At 39.5% G+C, this 19,413-nt stretch overlaps 2 protein-coding genes across 8 annotated transcripts in view; both read left to right on the forward strand.

The window, feature by feature from the left end:
* Positions 1–53: 53 nt before the first annotated feature.
* RPL35A (ribosomal protein L35a) lies at positions 54–4,170 on the forward strand. 2 transcript variants are annotated; one of them, XM_027587185.2, is made up of 5 exons: positions 54–153; positions 893–938; positions 1,144–1,296; positions 2,231–2,375; positions 3,193–4,170. In XM_027587185.2, the coding sequence occupies exons 2-5, from the start codon at positions 928–930 to the stop codon at positions 3,214–3,216; spliced, it is 333 nt and encodes a 110-aa protein (XP_027442986.1). In that variant the 5' UTR covers positions 54–153; positions 893–927; the 3' UTR covers positions 3,217–4,170. The 2 variants fall into 2 exon arrangements, with proteins under 2 accessions (XP_027442986.1, XP_027442987.1); XM_027587186.2 differs by having other exon boundaries at positions 141–198.
* A 3,092-nt stretch (positions 4,171–7,262) lies between these two features.
* LMLN (leishmanolysin like peptidase) overlaps positions 7,263–19,413 on the forward strand; it is a 115,803-nt gene continuing 103,652 nt past the window's right edge. For 5 of the 6 annotated variants that reach the window (XM_027586816.1, XM_027586815.2, XM_027586820.2 and 2 more), the window contains exon 1: positions 7,263–7,481. In XM_027586816.1, the coding sequence (XP_027442617.1) occupies positions 7,263–7,481 (219 nt within the window). The remainder of the gene's footprint in view (positions 7,482–19,413) is intronic. The other variant, XM_027586819.2, reaches the window with a different exon arrangement.

A 19,413-nucleotide genomic window follows, 5' to 3' on the forward strand; every position in this document is an offset into this window, starting at 1 on the left:
TCAGTCAAAGACATCTGAGGCTTTTTATTTTTATTTTTTTCTGGCGGTTGCGGAAGATGCCTAAGCTGGGGGCGGGGCAGAGAGGTGTTTATCCCACAAGGCCACGCGACGGGGCTTCGCCTTTCTTTTTCCGCCATCTTGGAGCCTGTGGAGGTGAGGGGAGCTTTTGTTGCTGAACTTTAGGTGCAAATAAGTGCGGTGAGCTCAACCGTATACCTCGGCAGGGCACTGGTGCGGCTGGGAGGCTCTGCCAGCCAGTGATTTCTATGGATTCCAGCAACAGGGAGGACAGGATTGAGGAGATGTGGGACTGATTGTGCTGATCCCCGCACGCCCGGAGAACGGGCGCTCTCGTAATCGGTTGCTTCGTGGGCCTTAGCGGAGTAATAGATGCACTTTGCCCGTATGTGGTTCCCTGTTTGAGGCAGTGGTCCTTTAGGATGAGTTTTTTCCGTACGCTCCCACTCCAGACCTGACTAGGTCTACAGTCTCCTTTTCCTCAGCATTTCCTTTCCCATACAATTCTTGTTTTTCTGTGTGCTTCTCTGATTACTCGCTTTTCATTTTTGTTCCTGCTGATCGTGGTATGAGAGTTTTCTCAGGGCTTCCTTTCGGAGTTTTCAGGAGCTACTTGTTTTACTCTGGAGTCTTGATACTTTTCGTAGTGGTTTTCATTTTGGAGTTTGCTCAGTTATTAGGCTTTCTCTGAGGTTGGGAAGTCTTGCCCGACTGTGCATCATGTAGATGTCATAGTATAATTATGTTTCCCCGTACTCTTAACGTGAAATGCCGAGCAAAAAGGAATGTGCCTGATAGGTTTAAGAAACGAAGAGAGGACCGGGTGGGAAACGTGCGTTCCAACGTTTTAAACTGGTTTTTTATTTGTTTTAAGGCCTGCTGGGAACAGGACTCCTGTAACGCCAAATAATGTCTGGAAGGTACGGGTTTTAAATATAATTGCTTTGTATTTGTAGTTTTTTGTCTTAACAACCATGAGCATAAACATGAGCTTAAAACTGGTGGGAAAAAACTAGATATTTGCTATAGATAACATTTGAGTAGGGCTCATTACAAGTCAGATCTTATCAGTGACGTGAAACGAGATCTTTTAACAACTTAAAGTTACTGTGTGTTTTGTCTTAGGCTGTGGTCCAAGGCCATTTTTGCTGGCTATAAGCGGGGTCTCCGGAACCAGAGGGAGCACACAGCTCTTCTTAAAATCGAAGGTGTTTATGCTCGAGATGAAACGGAATTCTATCTAGGCAAGAGATGTGCTTATGTGTACAAAGCAAAGAAGTAAGTTTATAGTATTAATAATGCCTTTTAAATTTTTAGTTGAGATTGGTTTCTTTTTCCTGCTCAAAGAAGAATCATCAAAAAATGGTAAACTAATTGGTGCTGTTGTGTTTTTTCTACTTTGGATCTTTAAGGAACTTCGTGGGAGGTTATTGAAGGATGTTACTTGTCTGGGTAGTGTTGGATTTAGGTATCTTCTGCACTTAAAAAGATTACAGCTGTTAATCGTTTCAAGGAAGGAACCAACTCCTTATATTATGCACCTCTTAAGGTGTTACAGAGCATTTTTTCATGTACTTTAATTCATTTTGTTGCTTTCTTGAAATTATGTTGTATACATGCTTAAAAATGATTGTTAAACTCATTAAACCAATTAAAATTTCTGGGGACATGGCTTTCATCTTTGCCCCCCATTCCTCCAGCAACAAGAATGATTTATAAGTCAAATCACCTGTCCCGTTGCTCAGATATCAACTTTCCCCCGTCTTTAGTAAAAACAAATGTCATTAAGAAGGTTTTCAGACCCTATTCATTCAGGGCTTTTTATTTCTAATCTTAGCCCAGCTAGGATTCACTCCATGATACCTTCTGCCTTTCCATATTTTTTAAAAATATTGCAGCTATTATCATCTGACATTTAATATATTTTACTTAATACTTGGTTATCTCAAAGGGATTTTTTTTGTAAACTGCAATTTTGTATTTTGTAAAATTACAAAAGATACATTTATAAAAGTGTCTGGCATACAGTAGGTACTCAAATATTTGTTGAATGAATGATGCCCCAGACATTTTAGTTTCTCAGGTGACTTAGTGGTTAACTACAGTTGTGAGCTGGTGACCACTGGTCTAGAGGTCACCTTGAATTTGTATCACTCTACACTAGTTGCCTGGGTTCTCACCTCTCACCTCTCTTATCCCCTTTCAAAACCAGCAACACAGTGACTCCTGGTGGCAAACCAAACAAAACCAGAGTAATCTGGGGAAAAGTAACTCGTGCTCATGGAAACAGTGGCATGGTTCGTGCCAAATTCCGAAGCAACCTTCCTGCTAAAGCCATTGGCCACAGAATCCGTGTGGTAAGTACAGTTATTAGCAGTATGACACTCTGGGGGCAAACTAAGCTCAGGGGTTTGGGCTCTGATCTCGACTATTGTGATTTTAAAATCACCCCATGAGTTGTGCTTCAAAATCATCTGCTACTGTGTAGATGTATTATGAAATATCAGATTCCTGGCATTAGAAGGAAAGTGAAGGCAAAGTGTTCAGATGGATTGTATCTAGATTTCAGATTTTGCTGAAGTTTGGGGTTGGGGGGGATAGTATTTAAATGAACAATTTTCTGGCAAAGATTTATTGAACACAGAAGTGATTGTTAGAAAAGAAAAAAATTTTCCTGGCATGATTCATGATATTCCTGTTTCTTCATCATGAAAGTCTTGTTAGAATAGGTGTTATTAGCCTTATTTTATATAAGAAAACTGATGCTCATGTTTCTAGGTCCCAGGACTTGGGTTCAAGCCATTGAGTCCATTAGCCCCTGTTTTCCTTAATATTCATTTTTAGTAGGGCTATATTCTTGGGATCACATGGTACTTTTGAACCCTTCTGAGCCATTGAGATTTTTCATCAGAAGGTTTTTACTCTGTTACTGGAAGAAGCAAAATTAAGTGGATTTTCAGTGTTCTCTGTACTGGTTCTTAAAGTGTGTTCATCTAGATACTGTAAGAACTTAGTTCTCTCCCTGCTAAGATGTAAGCAGTCCCTGGATCCCTTCTAGAGATGAGTAATGGGACAGTGGGAGGAGATTTATCCATATTGTTGTACTCAACTGACATTTACAAATTTGTATATAACATGCATTTAATTACACCATGTTTTCTTTTTTCTTCCTAGATGCTGTACCCCTCAAGGATTTAAATTTAATGAAAAGTAAATAAAGGTGTAGATTTGTTCTCTTGTATTTTTGTTAAATGGCTTACCATTTTCTTTTTCCTAAATTCAAGTTGCTGTATTTAAATGGTGACGATTATCCAGCTTTTTCAGAGTACAAGGAAGCGAGGGAGCTATATGTAACAGCAATTACAGAGATTTAGACAATAGGAGGGTTTTAATGAGGGTAGAGAGATTAGAGTATCTTAATACAAGGTCTTACGTGATGGGGGAGGGAAACAAGCTTTGCTTGGAGCCAGTGGGAAAAGGAGTATGTTGGAAGTTTTAAAGTGATGGAGCATATGTCGGAAAAGCTTTTGTACAAATGGAGACTGTATTCCAGGAAGGACAGAAGCCAGAAATATTAGCCAGTACAGATACATACCATAACACTTTGCCAGGTTTCCGCATCAAAATGGATCTATAACTCTTAATATTTCAACTTTGGTATTGTGGTATATTATATGTAACTGCCTTCCTCATTAGATTGGGAGACAGTGAAAGAGACTTAAAATTATTTTGATAGCCTCCTTAATTACCTTAAAGTGTATGCACTTAATATAGATCGGTTGGGAAACTTGTGACGTAAAAATGATAGTTGTAAGAACTTAAAATGAGGATTATATTGATAGTATCTGGCAGCTTGTTAAGCTAGGCAAGGATGAGATATCCTTGGGATGTGTGACTGGACGAAGCATGCCAGTATGGAACACTTGACTGGTAATAATTTTAAGTTAAAAAAACAAAATATGTCTCAAGAAAAAAGTACTCTTAGTGAGTTGGGAGTGGGGGGAGGTTGCCCAGACAGTGTAGTTTGGTTCCATGTTTTAATGTAGTAAAGTGTAGGATCGAGATATTTTAGTGTAAGATGAAACTAAAGCAGGGCTGCAGGGTATTTCAAATCTCTGAATTGTTGAAATAAAGTTTGAACCAAGGCATCAGTTTGCAGTGTGGTGGCTGTAGATACTTGATTGTTGCAGGAGCAGCCAGCTAATCCTTTTATTAACCACCAAATCTTGACTTTCCACTGAAAATACCAACAAGAAACTTGAGAATTGGTCAAACTGAACCCCTTTTACAGTTTTTAACTATACTTGGAGTAGCATAATTATAAGAAAGGTGTGTTTAGCCCAGTGGTGGTCCTCAAGCCAAAAGTTGCTGTTGGAAGGAAAAATACCAGCTTTCACAGAAATGGCCTTGTGCTTGTACTGCCAGTCTCATTTGGGCTTATTTGGGAAGAATAGCTTCAAGGCAAAAGAGGTGGATGGGTCAGATGCAGCTTTGGTCCAAGGTTAACCATGTTTTCTTCACAAGATCTAAGCAGTATATTTCATGGCCACAATTTGGTTATAAGAACCCTAAGAAGGGCGCCTGGGTGGCTCAGTTGGTTAAGCGACTGCCTTCGGCTCAGGTCATGATCCTGGAGTCCCGGGATGGAGTCCCACATTGGGATTTCTGCTCAGCGGGGAGTCTGCTTCTCCCTCTGACCCTCGTCCCTCGTGCTTTCTCTCTCTCATTCTCTCTCTCTCTCAAATAAATAAATAAAATCTTTAAAAAAAAAAAAAAAGAACCCTAAGAAAATTGACATAGAAAAATTGGGTCAATGGCAAGAAGTACCAATCTCAGACCACCAGTGAGATTTAGTTGTTAAGAAACAACATAATCTAAAAGTATTCTCTTGTGTCATTTAAGTAGATGTATCAGTACTATTTTTAAATTTGAGAGTGCGTGAGTTGGGGGAGGGACAGAGGGAAAGGGAAAAATCTCAAGCAGACTCCCCCCACAGAGCTTGTAGCTGGACAGTGGGGCTCCATCTCACAACCCTGAGATCTTGACCTGAACCAAAATCAAGTGGGCTGCTTAACCGACTGAGCCACCCTGGTGCCCCAAAAATGTATCAATATACTTGGAGTGGTTAGGAATAGAGGAAGAAATGCTTGGGGAGGTATTTCATAGAAATTGACTTTTAGGGGGTGTCTGGGTTGCTCAGTTAAGCATCTGCCTTTGGCTCAGGTCATGATCCCAGGGTCCAGGGATCGAGCCCTGCGTCAGACTCCCAGCTCAGTGGGGAGTCTGCTGCTTTCCCTCTGCCTCCCCCTGCTTGTGCACTCTTGTCGCTCATTCTCTATATCAAATGAATAAATAAAATCTTTAAAAAAAATTGACTTAGGATTTATGTGAAAGCAGAAGGCATCTGAGGAACTCTTCAACTGGGTTATGTAGTGTAACTGAAACCTAATATTGTGGGCAATAATTGGAAAATAAATAGAAAACTAAGAAATGGCCAGATTATGCCAGGTTTTATATGCTGTACTAAGGATTAAGAGATTCAAAGACCAACTGAGGAGCTTCAAAGTTAACGTTACTAGCTTTGGTGGGATGGATAATAGTACATTTACGAAGTTGGGGAACCAGAAGATCATTTGGGGGGGGTGGGGATGTTGAGTTTGAGGAAGCTTATAGGATACTCAGTTGTGAACATGTCCAGGAAGGCAGCTGGATATTCATGTCTGGATTAGGCATATAGAGGAGGAAACCTCAAAACCTGTCACCTTTGTAGGAGTTTTAAGTGAATACAGTATTCTGAGAAGGATGATGGTAGAGTAATGGAGGTGGATAAACAGGAAGTGGGCATTTGGGCAAAGAAGTCAGAATCCCTAGGATGACCTGAGTAAATGCAGTGGCAAAACAACTTTGCATGCAAATTTGTCCTCTTCAACTGATTCAATAATACAGCACTTGTAAATGAGAGGGTGCTTTATGCATTTCTGTTCCCATAATGAGATTCGGTGAGTACAAAGATAGTCCTCAAGCCAAAGGTACCACTGGAGGAATCCCGTGTTTCAGAGAGATGAGCCTGAATGGCTAGCAGTTTGTTGGCTGGATCACTGAAACAGCTTCTCCCCAGTATGACACAACTGTTAAAATTAGGAACTTGATGTTGGCTGGTGCTATTCTCTGTTCACAATTCAGTTTCTTTGTAATCTTGTAGTGGAAAAAGCACGTGTCCTGAAAGTGATAAATTTGGTTTGGAGTCCCAATTTCCACTAGTTGTGGGATGATGGACTCATTATGTAATGAGCCTTTACTGGTAGTGACCCACCCTTGAATTTGAGTACATTATCTTCACCAATGAATGGCACAATCTTGGGGCTATTCTTTCCTATCCCCAGTTCCTAGTATAGTAATTTACAGTATTCAGTTCTGGTTAAATGATTTCCAGTTCAGTGCTTCCAATTACTTGTTTTAATTGTTTAATGGGCCTTAGGGGAAATACCCCAATTTTCCTTTTTTTTCCTTTTTTTTTTTTTTTTTTTTTTACAGTTCCTCATGGCCTAGATTGAAGGTAGTTTCCTTAATGGCAAGGATCCACCTGGTCTCTTCCTGGGTTAAATGCAGTTAGAATTCTTGTGGTTGTGTTTGATTGTTTTTTGTTGCAGTTTTTGTGTTGTTGTGTTTTTTTTTTTTTTTAAGTAGGCTCCACGCCCAATGTGGGGCTTGAACTCACTACCCAGAGATCAGGAGTCACATGTGTACTGACTGAGCCAGCCAGGCGCCCCTAATTCTTGTTTTGTTTTATAGAAGTTAAGGGATGGGGTTGAATAGGAACGAATATATTGATTTTCTAAGAAATGACTAGTAAAGAAATGGTCCTAAAATTGGTGACTGAGGATAAAAAGTAAAAATGAAAATTGTATTCCATTCATCTTTACACAGAGGGCTAGACCATTAAAGGTTCTGCAGTTTGTTTAAGCCACCTGGCACCCAGTGTGGATGCCTATCTTTAAGGTGAGTAACTGAATTGAAGAGAAGCGGCCTCATACCAACATCGTCTTACAATACCCACTGGTCTTCCTACAGCTCGACTTACGTGGTCCGCTAAATGGCATTTATTGGCAGGCTTTGCGCTTTGAGACGCGACGGCCGCGACGCGGTTCTCGTCCGCGGTGAACGGGGGGGTGATGCTAGCCAATCAAAAATTCCGCTGGCGGTGAGGGGCGGAGCTGGTGCAGGGTGGGGACGTCACGTACTCCATGGTAACGACGCTCGGCCCGAAGATGGCGGCCGAGTGGAATGGAGTGGCAGGTTCCACCGGTTCAGGCCCTGGCCCTAGCCAGCGGCGCTGGAGTAGGTCTTTATGGGTCCGAGGCGTTTTACTCCTGTTGGGCGGCCTCTGGGCAAGCTCCACATCAATTCCTGTCTCCTTGGACAGTTCCCCTCCCTGCCGGCACCACGTCCCCTCTGAGACTGAGGTAGGGTGACGGAGGGGCGGGAGCGGGGGCTGTGAGGGTAAAGTAACACGGAAGGCGAAGATGTAGAGGGTAGTTGTTGGAACAAGGTATGTTGGAAAAGAAAGCAAAATTGGACCAGAAACTGAACTCTTAGGGGGCTGGACCTGCTATTGTTTCCAGGTGGACTTTGGCTCCTGAGGCCTTGACCCAGCCCCTCCAAAAGATGTCGCTGGAGGCTCTTGGTCTGCCAGGAGAAAGAATTCAAGGACGGACAACACAGTAGATGAGCCGTACAAGCAGGAAAGTTTCTTAAAGTGAAAGTACACTCTAGAGATGTGAGAGCGAGTACGCTCAAGGAAGTGCTGAGCCCCCTGGGTTTGGGTTTCTGTTATTGACAGTTGCTAACAAAGGGGTGGGATATTTATTACTTGAAGTGAGGATTTCTTAGAAGCAGGGTGGTCTCTTCCAGGAATGTAGGTTATGCCCTTTTTCTTGCCTTATTTGCCCCATAAGGAACTCTCGTGGAGGTTTCAGGGGCGGAGCTCCTTCAAAACCGCAATGCTAATGATATAACAACTGTATAATGAGCTTAGGTCACTCAAGCTGTCAAGATGGAAGTCCCGTGTGGTTTTCTTTTGGAGTGCTGCCAGGACAGGCCTCTTCCTTGTAGTTGGCCATGACTTCCTCTTTGCTGACCTCGCGGCATCTTGTTAGAAGCCAACTACATGCCTACTCTAACAGTATTAACTCCCTTTCTGCACCTAGCAAAGTGGCTGAGTTAGGCACTCAGAACATGATGGCTTTCCTCTACTGAGAGTTGTACTTAAGTAGTTGTAGAGCAGGGTGGTTTTCAACTTGCGAGTGCATCAGAATCACCTACAGGATTTGTTAAAAGAACAGTTTGCTGCCCCACTCCCCCACTTTCTGACTCATTACGTCTGGGATGGTACCCAGAATATGCAGTTCAAGTTCCCAGATGGTTGATGATGTTACTTGTCCAAAGACCACACTTTGTGCTCTACTGACCTAAAGGTTTTGGAAGAAGTTGATAGGAGAGCTAAAGGCTTTGCAAGGATATTGGGGGGGTTCTCCAAAGACAAAATTCGGGCTTATTTTCAAGTTACTTCAAGTTGCTTTATTCTGCTACCCTCCTTCACACTCTTTCTCTCCCTCTCTACATTCTTTTAATCCTAAAGTTCCCTAAGTTCAAGACAGTGAGCTGAAACCACTCCAGCAGAATGCTTTTTCCATTTCATAGTATGTCTTATCTATAATCTCTTCTGGCACTTGAACCAAGTACTGCTGTGTGGGGAAGGTTTATTTCTCAGGCATTTCTTTGTAGTCTTGCTTTTGTAGTTAAATTGTAAGGTTCCTTCGGATGAGGTTTATGTCTTTGATTCCTCCACAGTATTTAGAGAGCCCACAATAATCAGTGTTCTTTGAGGAAAGGAGATAGAGTACTTGGGGCAGGGTGGCATGTTATGATTGATTTTATAATTTGTCTTACTACTTTATCAAGAAAGACTGATCTAGAAATTTTCAGTTCAGCCCAGAGATCCAAGACCACTCATTTTTGTGGTAATTTTCAAAAAGTTCTATGCATAACGTTCATAACCATATGTGCCAAAATACTAAGTTTGGGGCTTGTAGCTATATTCCAGCTTTTATCATGACTCTGCATTTTGGCTGAATTTTATTTATTTTTTAGTCTCTTAGCAACTTTTAAGTTTATAATACAGTATTATTGATTATAGTCACTATGCTATATATTAGATCTCCAGGGCTTATTTATTTACTGGTTGCAAGGTTGTACCCTTAAACAGTATATCCCCAATTCTCCCGCCCCCAATGAATTCTCTAAAAAAAAAAAAATCCTGTAAAACCCTGTGTTTCTTTCTTTGAATGTAGATTACAGTAAGAGAAAGCTATTCAAAGAACTGCAAAATCTCTCCACCAGAGGGAACCTAAATAGCTGTTTCTTCTAGTGATTGTTGCCAGTGTTCAAAACTCCAATTTATATTTGAACATCTCAATGGATAGGGAGATCATCTCCAGAGGCAGCCCCTTTGCTTTTTGGAGATCAGCAGTATAAAATTCTTTTTATAGAGATGAAAACTTTTCCTGAAATTTCTACCCACTATTCCTTTTTATGCCTCTTGGCTAAACAGACTCAGTAGTGATAGTGCGTCATATATTAAAAGCAAGCTATTAAGTTCTTTTTGAGACTTCTCATCCTTAATAAATTTTCCTAGTTCTTCATAGAGTATGTAATAGCAAGTCCTCCTAACCACTGTCTTAGCTTTAACCTAGACATAAAATATAGGCAAGAATTATTCATTGTACTCATACTAGTGACTGCATCTCTGTTAAATGGTATAGGAAATTATGTTACAGTTTTTGGGTTGTGGTGGGAAGTACAAAACATGTTGGGGAAAAAAAAAAAAGTGGGGAGGTGTGGGGAGGCGCCTGGCTGGCTAAGTTGGTAGAGTGTGAGATTCTTGATTTCTGAGTTCAAGCCCCATGTTGGGTGTAGAACCAACTCAAAAAAAAATTTTTTTTGGACACATTTAAGTTTTCAACTAACACCTCTAAGTTTCATTTTTTTAATTATGTAAATTAAAACCAAAAAAAAAAAAAAAACGGAATAGTATAATGAACTCCCGTGGACCCATCACCCAGCTTTAACTCTTACCATATTCTCTCATTCTTGTTTCATATACTTCCACCCATTCCCCAGCCTCTCATTTGTTACTGTTACTTTTAAAAGTTTGTTGTTGGGTCACCTGGGAGGCTCAGTCGGTTAAGTGTCTGTCTCTTGATTTCTGCTCAGGTCATGGTCTCAGGGTTGTGAGATCAAGCTCCATGTAGGGCTTTGTACTGGGAGTGGAGCCTGCTTGGGATTCTCCCTCCCTCTGCTCCTCCTCCCCCCTAAAAAAAAAAAAATATTTTAAACTTTTTTTTTTTTAAGTAATCTCTATGCCCAGCATGGGGCTCGAACTCACAACCCCAAAATCAAGAGTGGCATGCTCTGCCAACTGAGCCAGCCAGGTGCCCCTAAAAGTTTTCTGGTAAAATTTACATATATTAAAATGAAATAAATGCAATCATGTACTTCACGTGAAACTTGTAACCACATGATATAGAACATTTCCATGTTTCCAGAAAGATCCCCGCCCCATCTTGTGCCAGTCTCCCCCGTCCAGATACCCCAGGCAACAATTGTTCTCATTTTTTTTTTAACATTAGATTAGTTTTGTCTTGGGACCCCTGTGTGGCTCAGTCAGTTTCAGCTCAGGGCATGATCCCAGGGCCCTGGGATCGAGTCCCCCATTGGGCTCCTTGCTTGGCAGGGAGCCTGCTTCTCCCTCTACCTGCTACTCTCCCTGCTTGTGCTCTCTCTCTCTCTCTCTCACAAATAAATAAAATCTTAGAAAAAGAAAATTAGTTTTGTCTCTTCTAGAGTGTAGTTTACACAAATGGAATTATGTAAAATATTTGTTATCCAATAGTAAATTGTGTAAGTAGCAATTGCTTTTTGTGATAGACCCTATTTGGTCTTTTTTTTTTTTAAGATTTTTATTTATTTATTTGACAGAGAGAGAACAGAGAGACACATAGAGAGGGAACACAAGCAGGGGGAGTGGGAGAGGGGGAAGCAGGCTTCCCGCCGAGCAGGGGGCCCAATGCAGGGGCCCGAATCCCAGGACCCTGGGATCACGACCTGAGCCGAAGGCAGATGCTCAACGACTGAGCCACCCAGGCGCCCCAGACCCTATTTGGTCTTAACTTAAGGGTATTATCCTTTTTATATACCTCTGAATTCAATTGCTAATAGTTGTTAAAGATTCTTGTATCTATGTTTATGAGTAATGTTGGTTTATGATTTCTTTTTTTAGTGAAGTTTTTGTTCATTTTTTAAAAAGATACTGTTTATTTGAGCAGGGGGAATGTTAGGTAGAGGGAGAAGCAGGCTCCCCACCGAGCAAGGAGCCCGATGGGGGACTTGATCCCAGGACCATGGGATCATGACCTGAGCCGAAGGCAGCCGCTTAACCGACTGAGCCACCCAGGCATACCTTTGTTCATTTTTGATACCAGAATTATACTGGCTTCACATAATGAATTGGGAAATGTTCCATCTTCTTGTATTTTCTAAAAGAGTTTGTATAAAATTGAAATCATTTCTTCCTTAAATGTTTAGTATAATTCATAATTGAGACCACCTGGATGGGCCTGCCATTTTCTTTGTAGAGAGTTTTTAAGATATGTTCTCTCTCTCAAATAAATAAAATATTTTAAAAAAAAGAATACTAGGGGCGCCTGGGTGGCTCAGTCATTAAGCATCTGCCTTCGGCTCAGGTCATGATCCCAGGGTTCTGGGATGGAGCCCCGCATCAGGCTCCCTGCTCTGCCAGAAGCTTACTTCTCCCTCTCCCACTACCCCTGCTGTGTTCCCTCTCTCGCTGTGTCTCTCTCTGTCAAATAAATAAATAAAATCTTAAAATAAAAATAAAAAAGAATATTAGTTGTAGATATTATTAAATCTTAAATATTAAAAAGAATTTTTTTAAAGAGCTCTTTAAAAGAAAAAAGTATTAATTGTAGATTTTTTGTAGATGTGCTTTGCCACATGGAGAAAATTACCTTCTATTCCTTGTTTTTATCATGAGTGGATGTTGAAAAATTTTTTAAGATTTTTTTATTCATTTCAGAGAGAGTGAGCAAGAGCACAAGCAGGGTGGAGGATAAGAGAGGGAGATGCAGACTCCCCCGCTGAGCAGGGAGACTGGCAGGGATTTGATCCCAGGACCCCAGGATTATGACCTGAGCTGAAGGCAGATGCTTAACCGACTGAGACACCCAGGCACCCCTGAATTTTATTATATGTCTTTTCTGCATCAATTAATATAATTGTGTAGCTTTTCTTCTTTACTATGTTGATATTGTGAATTACATTGATTTTTTTTAATGATAAACTAGCATTGCATTCCTGAGATTAAAACTCCAGTTGGTTATGATGTATTACCCTTTTTACATTTTGCTGGATTTGACTTCCTAATATTGTTGATAATTTTGCATATATATTCGTGAAGGATATTGGTCTGTAGTTTTTTTTTTTTTTTTCCTTCAATAACTGTTGGGGTTGGTATTAGGGTAATGCTGGCCTTATAGAATGGGTTCAGAAATATCCCTTCCCTTTCCATTTTAAGGAAGAGCTTGCATACAGTCACTATTGTTTCTTCCTTAAATGTTTAGTAGAATTCATGAATGAAGCCATCTCAACCTGGAATTTTCTTTACTGGAGAGTTTTAAACTATGAACTTATTTTCTTTAATAGATAATGGGACTATTCAGGTTATATTTTCTTTTTTTTCTTTTTTTTTTTTTTTAAAGATTTTATTTATTTATTTGAGCGAGAGAGAATGAGAGATAGAGAGCACGAGAGGGAAGAGGGTCAGACGGAGAAGCAGACTCCCCGCCGAGCAGGGAGCCCGATGTGGGACTCGATCCCGGGACTCCAGGATCATGACCTGAGCCGAAGGCAGTCGCTTAACCAACTGAGCCACCCAGGTGCCCCTATTTTCTTTTTTTTTTTAAACAATTTTTTTAAAGATTTTATTTATTTATTTGAGAGAGAGAGAATAGAGAGCACGAGAGGGAAGAGGGTCAGAGGGAGAAGCAGACTCCCTGCTGAGCAGGAAGCCCGATGTGGGACTCCATCCTGGGACTCCAGGATCATGACCCGAGCGGAAGGCAGTCGCTTAACCAACTGAGCCACCCAGGTGCCCCAGGTTATATCTTCTTGATTGTGTTTTGATTAAGTTATGTCTTTCAGAGAATTTCATTTCATTGAAGTTGTCAAATTTATGGACATAAAGTTTTCTTAATATTCTCTTTTGATCTTTTAAATGTCTGTGAAGGGTTCTGGTACCAATTCCAATGTGTGGGGGTTTTTCTACACACCACCAAGCAACTCTCCTACACAAACTGAAACTCAATTCTGACACTTATCTACCCAGTGATAGCGTCAGATTCCACAGTTCTACAAGACTGGTCCCCACCCCAACATTTCAGACACCAGTTGTAAGTCTAGACTGTCACCTGAGCATCTGACCAAATGACTATAGATAGGAGTTTCCAACAACTCCGTCCTTGGGTTGGATTAATTTGCTAGAGCAGCTTACAGAACTCAGAGAAAAAAATTTATTACTAGATTACTGGTTTATTATAAAAAAGTGTAACTCAAGAACAACTATATGGAAGAGATGCATAGGGCAAGGTATAGAGAAAGGGCAAGGAGTTTCCACCCATCAGAGCCCCATTCTCTAGGAATCTCTTGGGGAAACCTCATTTAGAATGGAGCTGGGAGGCCAGCAAGAGGGAGCTCTGTGCCCTACCATTCATTGTCAATTGCAGACCTAACAGGAAGTGATGGACCTTGCATGTGGATACTATTTTACTTTCCCAGCAGAAGGAAGAATGTTTTTGTTCCTTGCCTGGCAATAGTCCAGCCGATGAGAGACTGTCACAACTAGCCAATGAAAAGCCATTATACTTTGAACTACCAGTTTATTCCAGTAGACATTTTGCTTGTAACAGCCCTCCCAGCTTCCTTTTTTTCTCTATAAAAGAGTATTATTCCTCTCCTTTGTTCTTCAGACTTGCGTATGGTTTTGTTGTAGCTTGCTTGTCCTGGATTGCAATTCTCTTCTATTCCCAAATACATTTTTGCTGGGAAAATAACCAGTTTTATTTTGAAGGTTAACAGTGTTCACCAACAGGAAACTCCAAACCCCATCCTTTTGGGTTTTATAGAGGCTTCATTACATAGACATGATTGATTAAATCATCAGCCATTAGAGAACTCAATCTGCAGCCCCTCTCTCCTCATCAGAGATAGAGTAGGTGAAGACTGAAAGTTCCAACCCTCTATTCACATGGTTGACTCCACTGGCAAGCAGTCCCCATCCTTAGGTGCTTTCCAAAAGTCACGTCATTAACATAACAAAAGACACCTTTATCACTCTCATCACTTAGGAAATTCCAAAAGTTTGAGAACTCTGTGCCCTAATGGGGCAAAAGCCAAATACATATTTCCTATTGTAAGCCCCAGTATCAGTCTGTAAATTCTGTAGTAATGTCTCCTGTTTCATTCTTGACATTGGTAATTGGTGTTCTCTTTTTCTCTTGGTCAGTCTGCTTAGAGGTTTATCAGTTATGTTAGTCTTCTCAAAGAATCAGCTCTTAGTTTTATTGATTTCTCTATTTTTCTGTTTTCCATTTAATTGATTTCTGCTCTTTATTATTTTCTTTTTTCTTTGAGTTTAATTTGCTCTTTTTCTAGTTTCTTCCTTTTTTTTTTTTTTAAGATTTATTTGGGAAAAAGAGAGCACAAGCAGGGGGAGTGGCACAGGGAGAGGGAAAAGCAGGCTCCCCGCTGAGCAGGGAGCCCAACGCAGGGCTCGATCCCAGGACCCTGGAATCATAACCTGAGCCAAAGGCAGATGCTTAACCAACTGAGCCAACCAGGCACCCCCTTTTTCTAGTTTCTTAAAAGAGAAGCTTAGATCATTAATTTGAGGGTTTTTTCCCCTAAGGTAGGTATGTAAAGCTATAAATTTTCCTCTAAATGTTGCTTTAGCTCTATGCCACAAATATTAATTTGCTGTAATTTTATTTTCATTCAACTAAAAGTATGTGGGGCTTGAACTTGTGTGAACCAGCCAGGCTCCCCCTTTTAATTTAAGTATAGTTGACATACAGTGTTAGATTAGTTTCAGGTATGCAACATAGTGATTCAACAAATTTATACCTTATGCTAAGCCAACCACAAGTGTAGCTACAATCTGTCACCATACAACACTCTTAGAATACCACTGACTGTATTTCCTATGCTGTACCTTTTATTTCTGTGGCTTATAGATTCCATAACTAGAAGCCTGTATCTCCTCCCACTCCTCTTCACCCATTTTGCCCATCCCTTCACCCCCTTTCCATCTGACAACCATCAGTTTGTTTCCTATATTTATATGTCTGATTCTGCTTTTTGTTTATTTGTTTTATTCATTTGTTTTTTTGTTAGATTTCACCATTTTGCTAATGTTATATATTACCTCTACATATATATATTATAAATCTCACAATTACAATTATCCAATTTTAGCTTTAAACAGTTAATGTCTTTAAACAAATAAAAAGAAAATAAATATACGTATAATTGTGTTGAGGGTCTCCAAGACCACGTCAGGTTTAGTGACTTGCTAGAGGACTCACAGTACTTGGCACATGGTTGTACTCAAGCTAAGATTTATTACAGGGAAAGGATACAAAGCATAGTCAGCAAAGAGAAAAGACTCATGGAGCAAAGACTGGAGGAAACCAGGCACAAGCTTACAAGACTCCTTTCCTAGGGGAGTCACATAGGATGTGCTTAATTCCTTCATCTGTAACTTGTAACAAGAACAAAATGTTGTCTGACAGGGAAGCTCATCTGAGCCTATGAGTCCAGGGTTTTTGTATGAGATTGGTTATGTAGGCACAATTTCAGTCCCTAAAATTTCAGACTCTGAGGAGTAAACAAGTATTCAGCATAAACTATATTGTTTCTTTTTTTTAAAATTTTTTATTGTTATGTTAATCACCATATATTACATCATTAGTTTTTGGTGTAAACTATATTGTTTCTATTAATACTTTAGGTACAATGAACCTACCTTATTTAGGGAAATTTTATATCAGTGTAGGGAACTGGTTACCAGTCAGGTTCTCAGACCTACAAAAGACTGAATGTTTGTGTCCCCTCCAAAATTTATATGTTGAAATCCTAACTCCCATTGTGTTGGTTAGGAGGTGGGGTCTTTTGTAGGTGATTAGATCATGACAGCAGAGCCATAATGAATGGAATTAATACCCTTATGAAAGAGACCCCAGAGAGCTCCTTTGCCTCTTATGCCAAAGGACATATGGCCTTATGAAACAAGAAGGGGGCCATCACCAGACACTCAATCTTCAAACACCTTGATCTTGGACTTACTAGTCTCCAAAATTGTGAGAAATAAATTTCCATGTTTATAAGCCACCCAGTTTATGGTATTCTGTTATAGCAGCCTGAGCTGACTGATAAAAGATCCAAGATACCATCTAGTGTCATTTGCATGTCCATGAAGAACTTCCTTTAGAATGAATGAATGAAGAATTCATTCAAATAGAAAGAATGAAGAACTTCCTTTAGAAGGAAATGAATATAGTGCTGGTGATGAATTCTCTTAATTTTTGTTTGTCTGAAATATATTTATGTCCTCTTCACTTTTGAAGGGTAGTTTCATTGTATATGGGCTTCCTTTAGCACTTTATTTGTTCCATTGTCTTCTGGTCTCCATTTTTTTTTTTTTAATTAAAGACTACTTTTTAGAGCAGTTTTAGTTTTACTGAAGAACTGAGAAGAAGGTACAGAGATTTCCCAAATGCCCTGTTTCCCCTCACATGCATAGATTCCCCCATTATCAACATCCCCAACTGGAGTAGTACTTTTGTTACAATTGATTAACCTACACTGGCACATTATAATCACCCAGAATTCATAGTTCACATTACGATTTGCTCTTGATGGGGTACATTTCATGGGTTTGGACACATGTATAATGAAATGTATTCATTAATATAGTATCATACAGGGTATTTTTACTGCACTAAAATCCTCTGTGTTCCATCTGTTCATCTCTTTTCTCACCTCTACCCCCTGGCAGACACTGATCTTTTTACTATGTCCATAGTTTTCCCTTTCCCAGAATGTCATATATTTGTAATCATACAGTATGTAACTTTTCCGATTGGCTTCTTTCATTTAGTATCCTGTATTTAAGCTTTCTCCATGTCTTTTCATGGCTTGATATTTCATCTTTTGAGCTTTAAATAATATTCCATCATCTGGATGTATCACAGTTTATCTGCTAGCATACTGAGGAACATCTTGATAACTTCTAAGTTGTAGCAGTTATGAATAAGGCTACTATAAATATCTGTGTATAGGTTTTCTGTGTACAGGTTTTCTGTGTACAAACATCTTTGTACATAATTTTTAATTCATTTGAGCAAATAGCAAAGAGCATAGTTGCTCAGTTTTAATGGTAAGAATGTATTTTGTTTTGTAAGAAACTGCCAAGCTGTCTTCCAAAGTGGCTGTACCATTTTGCATTCCCACCCACAATGAATGAGAGTTCCTGTTGCTCCACATCCTTGGCAGCATTTGGTGTTGTCCATGTTCCAGATTTGGGTCATTCTAATAGATGTGTAGTAGTATTTCATTGTTGTTTTAATTTGTATTTCCCTGATGACATATAATATGGAGCATCTTTTCATATGCTTGTTTGCCATCTGTATATCTTTTCTGGTGAAGTGTTTGTACACATCTTTTGCCCAGTTTTTAATTGAACTGTTCATTTTCTTAATGTTGAGTTTTAAGACTTCTTTGTATATTTTGTGTAATAGTCCTTTATCAGATGTGTCTTTTGCAAATATTTTCTCACAGTCTGTGGCTTGTCTTACTCTCTTCATGTTATCTTTCACAGAGCATAAGTTTTTAATTTTAATAAAGTCAGATTTATCAATTATTTCTTAGATCACTCTTTAAGTGTTGTATCTTTTTTTTTTTTTTTAAGATCCATCTATTTTAGAGAGCGAGAGAGAGCACACATATGTGCCAGTGGGGGGATTGGCAGAAGGTGGAATCTTCAAGCAGACTCCCCACTGAGGCAGAACCTGTTGCTGGGCTTGATGCTGGGTTCAATCCCACGACCCATGAGATCATGACCTGGGCTGAAACCAAGAGCTGGATGCTTAACTGACTGAGGCACCCAGGCACCCCATTTAGTGTTGTATCTAAAAAGTCATTGCCACACCCAAGCTTGTCTAGGATTTTTCCTATAATATCTTCTAAGAGTTTTATGTTTTGCACTTTACATTTAGGTGTGTAATCCATCTTGAGTTAGTTTTTGTGAAGGACATAAGGTATGTCTCCAGTTTTTTTTTTTTTTAATATGGCTGTCCAGTTGTTCCAGTAGCATTTGTTGAAAAGACTTTCTTTGCTCATTGTATTACCTTTGCTTCTTTGTTAAAGATCAGTTGGCTGAAAAAAAAAAATAAAGATCAGTTGGCTGTATTCACGTGGGCTTACTTTTGGGCTCTCTTTTCTGTTCCATTGATCTATTAGTCTATTTTTTTCCTTTTTTAAAATTTTTAATTGAAGTATAGTTGATGTATAATATTAGTTTTAGGTGTACAACATAGTGAGTTGACAATTATATACATTACAAAATGCTTACCACAATAAATGTAATTACTATCTGTCACTATAAAATGTTATTACAATTTTGTTGACTGTATTCCCTATGCTGTACTTTTCATCCCTGTGACTTGTTTATTTTATAACTGTAAATCTGTATCTCTTTATCCCCTTCATCTATTTTGCCTTCTCTACCTCCCTCTCCTCTGGCAACTACCAGTTTGTTCTCTGTATTTATGAGTCTGTTTTTTGGTTTTTGTTTGTTCATTTTTATTTTTTTAGATTCCACATATAAGTAAAATCATGTTGTCTTTCTCTGACTTATTTCACTTAACATAATACACTCTAGGTCTATCTATGTTGTCATGAATGGCAAGGTTTCATTCTTTTTTTATGGCTGAGTAATATTCCATTGAGTAATACCACATCTTCTTTATCCATTCATCTGTCAACAGACATTTAGGCTCCTTCTATATCGTGGCTATTTTAAATAATGCTGCAATAAATATTTGTCTCTTTTGATCACTGTAGCTTATAGTAAATCTTGAAGTCAGGTAGTGTAAGTCTTCCAACTTTGTTCTTCTCCTTTGACATTGTATTGGCTATTCTTGGTCTTTTGGCTTTCCATATAAACTTTAGAATCAATTTGTTTGGTGTCCACAGTATAACTTC

This window comes from Zalophus californianus, chromosome 1, assembly GCF_009762305.2.
Source record: "Zalophus californianus isolate mZalCal1 chromosome 1, mZalCal1.pri.v2, whole genome shotgun sequence".
Classification (NCBI taxonomy): Eukaryota; Metazoa; Chordata; class Mammalia; order Carnivora; family Otariidae; genus Zalophus; species Zalophus californianus.

Excerpts from the sequence above, each read along its gene's own strand:
- RPL35A (XM_027587185.2), top strand. Across the intron at positions 1,297-2,230 it reads TATGTGTACAAAGCAAAGAA|CAACACAGTGACTCCTGGTG; the intron begins GTAAGTTTATAG and ends TTTCAAAACCAG. Across the intron at positions 2,376-3,192 it reads TTGGCCACAGAATCCGTGTG|ATGCTGTACCCCTCAAGGAT; the intron begins GTAAGTACAGTT and ends TTTTCTTCCTAG.